General features: G+C 38.9%; 1 protein-coding gene across 1 annotated transcript; it reads left to right on the forward strand.

Moving 5' to 3' along the window:
- The first annotated feature begins 920 nt into the window (after positions 1 to 920).
- On the forward strand, positions 921 to 4,741 carry LOC140862590 (uncharacterized). The gene is made up of 6 exons (XM_073265623.1): positions 921 to 1,245; positions 1,330 to 1,475; positions 1,559 to 2,357; positions 2,691 to 3,187; positions 3,237 to 3,406; positions 4,102 to 4,741. Exons 1-6 carry the CDS (start codon positions 921 to 923, stop codon positions 4,739 to 4,741), a joined length of 2,577 nt encoding a protein of 858 aa, XP_073121724.1.
- The last annotated feature ends 668 nt before the right edge of the window (positions 4,742 to 5,409 follow it).

Here is a 5,409-nt window from a genome sequence, read left to right on the forward strand (position 1 = left end):
TATTGTGTGATGGGAATAAGGCATACTCATGAGATTAAAGAGTATGAGATACTAGAAATGAGATATGATATTGTTATGTGCTGAATTTTTTTCTACTCAGTTTATCAGTTATGCCTCCTCGAGCTATGCCTCTCCGACATGGAAGTATTGTTCCACAAGCACCATCAAATGAGCAAGCAACACCGAATGAGCAAGTACCTCCGACTGAACAAGTTCCTCTGTTAGTTCCTAATATTCCATAGGTACCTACAACTGAGCAAGGCAGTACTACGGTGACTCCAATGGATACGACTGCTAATCCGATGGAGGTGTTGTTGAAACAATTTCAGTCAATTAAACCACAGAGTCTGCATGGTACTGAGGATTCTGTAGCATGCGAAAGCTGACTTGATGATATTGAGTAACTGTTTGAATCTATTGATTACACCGATGACCGATGAGTTCGGCTGGTTATCCATCAGTTGCATGATATGGCTAAAAGTTGGTGGATCATGACCAAGAAAGAATTTGAAAATTGAGGTACTGTTATTACCTGGAATGTGTTTAAAGCTGAGTTTTTCAAGCCTTTCTTTACTCAGTCATGTAGAAAGGACAAGGGAGCGGAGTTCGCTAATTTGCAACAGGGTAATATGTGCATTGAAGATTATGTTGCAAAGTTTTCCATTTTACTCCGTTTTGCACCTCATATTGCGGATAATGAGGAAGCAAAGGCTGATCAATTTATCAACGGTCTTAATTCTGAGGTCTTCACCTTGGTCAATGCGGGGCGACCTAATAATCTTGCTGATGCTCTCGATAAAGCCAAAGGTGCAGAAGCTGGTATTATGTGACAGAAAGGGACTTCGTACAGGCCTCGGTCTTCTCAATAGCCACAGCCACCACCAATGCAACCTCAATCATCCTTTCCTCAGCAGCAAAGCATGTATGAAGGAGGTGGCAGTAGTAGCAACAAAAGAGATCATTTTAGGCCAAAAGGTAAACAGTTCAAGAAGCAAGGAAGTAGTGCCTCTAGTTCTGGTGGTTCAAAGCAGTTTGGATCAAGTCAGGGTTCAGGGTTTACAGGTTGGTTTTGTAGTAAGTGTGGGGGAAGACATTCTAGTGATTCTTGCAAAGGAGTTTCTGGAACTTTTAATCTCTCCAACCGGCCAGGACATTATGCCAGAGTGTGTCCTACACGTGAAACATCACAGGGAGCAACTCAAGCTGACAGACAAGCTCCTGCTGTGCATTCCTTTCAATATTCAGGTAGACCATCTCAGAGTAGATAGGGAGAGATTCAGAGTGTAAGCCAACCTTCACGACAGCCAGCTAGAGTTCTTGCATTGACAGAAGATCAGGCACAGGCAGCATCGGACAATGTGATTGCAGGTAATTGTGTTCTCTCTGGTTATCCTGCCTATGGGTTGATTGACACTGGAGCATCACATACTTTTATAGCTGAAAAATTTGTTGAATTACATGCTTGCCTATTGAACGTTTGTCTTCTGTATTTGCTATATCATCACCCATGGGAAAAGATAAGACATCTGTAAGTATAGTCAGGGGTTGTGAATTACAGTTTGACAGTAATGCAATTGAGCTTGATTTCATAGTACTTGGTATGTCTGATTTTCATTGCATTATTGGCATCGATGCACTAACCAAGTACATGGCCACGGTTGATTGTTTTCATAAGATTTTCAGATTTAGACCAGACATGGCGGATGATTGGAAATTCTTCGGTAAGGGTTCTCGTGCTAAGATTCCTTTGATTTCTAGTTTAGCTATGGAACAGTTATTGCAGACTGGTGCTGAAGGATTTCTAGTTTATGCGTTGGATGTGTTGAAAGCTAGTCCTGAACTGGCAGATATTCTTGTTGTATGTGAGTTTGCAGATATTTTTCCATATGAAATCCCGGGATTGCCTCCAATGCGTGAGATTGATTTCATTATCGAGTTGGTACCAGGTACATTACCTATCTCAAAAGATTATAGAATGGCACCACTTGAACTGAAAGAGTTGAAGGATCAACTTGAAGATTTGTTGAACAAAGGTTACATTAGGCCAAGTGTGTCACCCTGGGGCGCTTCGGTTTTATTTTTTAGAAAGAAGGACGGGTCAATGAGATTATGTATCGAATACCGCCAATTAAATCAGGTCACAGTAAAGAATAGATATCCATTACCTCAAATAGATGACTTGTTTGACCAATTGCAGGGTTCTTCCGTCTATTCAAAGATCGATTTGAGGTTGGGTTATCATCAGTTGAGTGTAAGAGAAGCAGATGTGTCTAAAACTGCTTTTCGAACGAGGTATGGCCACTATGAGTTTATAGTAATGCCATTTAGTTTAACAAATGCTCCTGCTGTCTTTATGGGTTTAATGAATAGAATATTTCAGAAGTACTTAGATGAGTTTGTTATCATTTTTATTGATGATATTCTGATATATTCTAAGACTAAGACTGAGCATGCAGAGCATTTGAGGATTGTTTTGCAGATTTTGAGAACTGAGCACTTGTATGCTAAGCTATCCAAATGCGAGTTTTGGTTGGACAGAGTTATTTTTCTTGGCCATGTTATTTTAGGAGACGGTATATCTGTTGATCCTAGCAAGGTAGAGGCAGTTATTAACTGGCCTAGACCTACGTCCGTACCTGAGATTCGTAGTTTCATGGGTTTAGCCGGGTATTATCGCCGATTTATTGCAGGATTTTCTAGCATTGCAAAGCCGATTACCCAGTTAACACAAAAGAATACTCCGTGTGTTTGGACACGTGAATGTGAAGCTAGTTTTGTGGAATTGAAGAAACGGCTTACTAGTGCACCTATATTATCTATTCCATCAGGTACAGGTGGTTTTACTGTTTATTCTGACGCTTCTCACAAAGGTTTGGGTTGTATTTTGATGCAACGAGGTCATGTGATAGCATATGCTTCCAGGAAATTGAAACCTCACGAGATCAGATACCCAGTACACGATCATGAGCTTGCAGCTATTGTCTTCGCGTTGAAGATTTGGAGACATTATTTATATGGTGAGACCTTTGAGATATTCTCTGATCATAAAAGCTTAAAGTATCTATTTTCTCAAGATGAATTCAATATGAGACAAAGACGTTGGTTAGACTTACTGAAAGATTTGGACTATGAAATTAAGTATTATCCAGGGAAGTCTAATGCAGCGGCGGATGCACTGAGTAGAAAGGTATGCGCTTTATCCTTATCTACTATGTGTGTCTCTAAATTGATTGAAGATTGTTGTGTTTCTGGCTTGGATTTTGAGACTGATGTCCAGCCTGTACGAGTTTATTTACTCCAAGCTGAGCCAGAGATGTTTGTTTGAATTAAAGAAGCTCAGAAAGCTGATCAGAACATTCATAAATCAATTGAAAAAGTTAGAACGAGACATGAGTAAGAGTTTCAGGTCAGTATGGATGGAATTTTGTTGGTTAATCGACGTATTGTTGTATCTGATATTGCAGAATTGAGACAAAAAATTCTGAATGAAGCTCATTGCAGCAAGTTTAGTATCCATCCAGGGGGCAGAAAAATGTATAATGATTTGAAACAGCAGTTTTGGTGGAAAGGAAAGAAAGCTGATGTGAAAAGGTTTGTATCTAGATGTTTAAACTGTCAACAGGTAAAGGCTGAAAGGAAAAGATCAAGTGGTTTATTGCACAGTTTAGCAGTTCCTGAATGGAAATGGGATCATATTACCATGGATTTTGTCACAAGATTACCGAGATCTTCGAGTGGATGTGATGCAGTTTGGGTCGTGATTGATAGACTGACTAAGTCTGCATGTTTTATTCCTTATCAGATGACGTATTGTAATGACCAGATAGCAAATATTTATATCAGAGATGCGATACGATTGCACGATGTACCTAAATCTATTGTATCGGATCGAGATCCTCGATTCACTTCATATTTCTGGCATAGTCTATAGGAATCTCTGGGTACTCATCTGCATTTGAGTACAGCGTATCATCCTCAGACTAACGGGCAGTCAGAGCATACTATACAGATTCTGGAAGATATGTTGAGAGCTATGATACTTGATTTTGGTACGAGTTGGCAAGAATCTTTGTCACTTGTTGAATTTTCTTATAATAACAGCTATCAGTCAAGCATTCAGATGGCTCCATTTGAAGCTTTGTATGGTAGAAAATGCCGATCGTCATTGTTTTGGGATGATCTTTCTGAAACACCGGTTACAGGGCCAGACATGATCAGAGAGATGTCTGATAAAGTGAAATTGATACAGATCAGAATGAGAACAGCGCAAGTTCGACAAGCAAAGTATACAAACGTGAGGCGTAGACCTTTGAGTTTTGTACAAGGTGATCGAGTATTTTTGAAAATCTCTCCTTTTCGTGGAACATTTCGATTTGGAAAGAAAGGAAAGCTATCACCAAGGTTTATTGGACCTTACGAAATTCTTGACAAAGTTGGTGATCTTGCGTACCGATTAGCATTATCGCCAGCACTGTCAAGTATTCACGATGTATTTCACGTGTCTATGTTGAGGAAGTACGAGCCCGATGCTTCCCATATTCTTCGTCCAGATGAAGCTGAGTTGGATGAAACATTGAGCTATTTCGAACGTCCTATTCAAATCCTTGATCACAAGGAAAGGCAGCTTCAAAACAAATCAATTCCACTTGTTAAGGTGCAATGGAGTAGACACGGAATTGAAAAAGCTACTTGGGAAACAGAACAAGATATGAGACAACACTATCCGAAGCTATTTCACTGATCTGAGTTTATTTCAGTATTTCTACTACTCTATTATCTTATGTGTGTTCAGATTACATGCGATTTCGAGGACGAAATCATATCTTAGTAGGGGAGAATTGTAAGGCCCGAGATTATTTAATTTTAATCCGAGTATATTTAATTTGAGAATTTTGGAGTTTGAGTTTAAATTCTAATATTCTTAAATAACTTAGGATTGAAATTGAATTAAAAGATTTCATAAGGATTGATTTCAAATAGTGAAGTTTTGAGGGGCCAAAATGCAATTTCTTGGATTAGTGGAGGACACATGTCTTTTATTTGGCTTTGTACGTGTATATCATTTTCTTGGATCAGAATTCAGCAGCAACACCTCGATTCCTTCTTCATTTCAGATTGCAAGTTATTCTTCATCTTCAATCTTGTGTATCTCAAGATCCGTCCAACTGATTTCAAATTCGGATACGGTTTTGGAATCCTTGCAAACGGGGCTTCATTTTGATGTAAGAATCTCTTTTATTCAGTTAGTTTCGAAATTATGTTGGTGGGAATCAGATTTGAATCATGAATATGTGTTCTTGGTGTTATGTATCTTGTATATTCAAGGTCGGAACGAAGAACGGGTACCGTTTGAAGTTGATATTAATTTCCAGCTTTTATTCGAAAAGTATGCTATCTTATTTGGTTTGT

The sequence above is a fragment of the Henckelia pumila genome, chromosome 4 (genome assembly GCF_033568475.1).
Source record: "Henckelia pumila isolate YLH828 chromosome 4, ASM3356847v2, whole genome shotgun sequence".
Lineage (NCBI taxonomy): Eukaryota > Viridiplantae > Streptophyta > Magnoliopsida > Lamiales > Gesneriaceae > Henckelia > Henckelia pumila.

Bases quoted from the DNA above. Each gene is read 5' to 3' on its own strand.
- LOC140862590 (XM_073265623.1), top strand. From the start codon at position 921: ATGTATGAAGGAGGTGGCAGTAGTAGCAACAAAAGAGATCATTTTAGG. The intron at 1,246-1,329 runs GTAGACCATCTC...TTGCATTGACAG, and splicing joins GCATTCCTTTCAATATTCAG to AAGATCAGGCACAGGCAGCA. The intron at 3,407-4,101 runs GTCAGTATGGAT...TTATAATAACAG, and splicing joins GACATGAGTAAGAGTTTCAG to CTATCAGTCAAGCATTCAGA.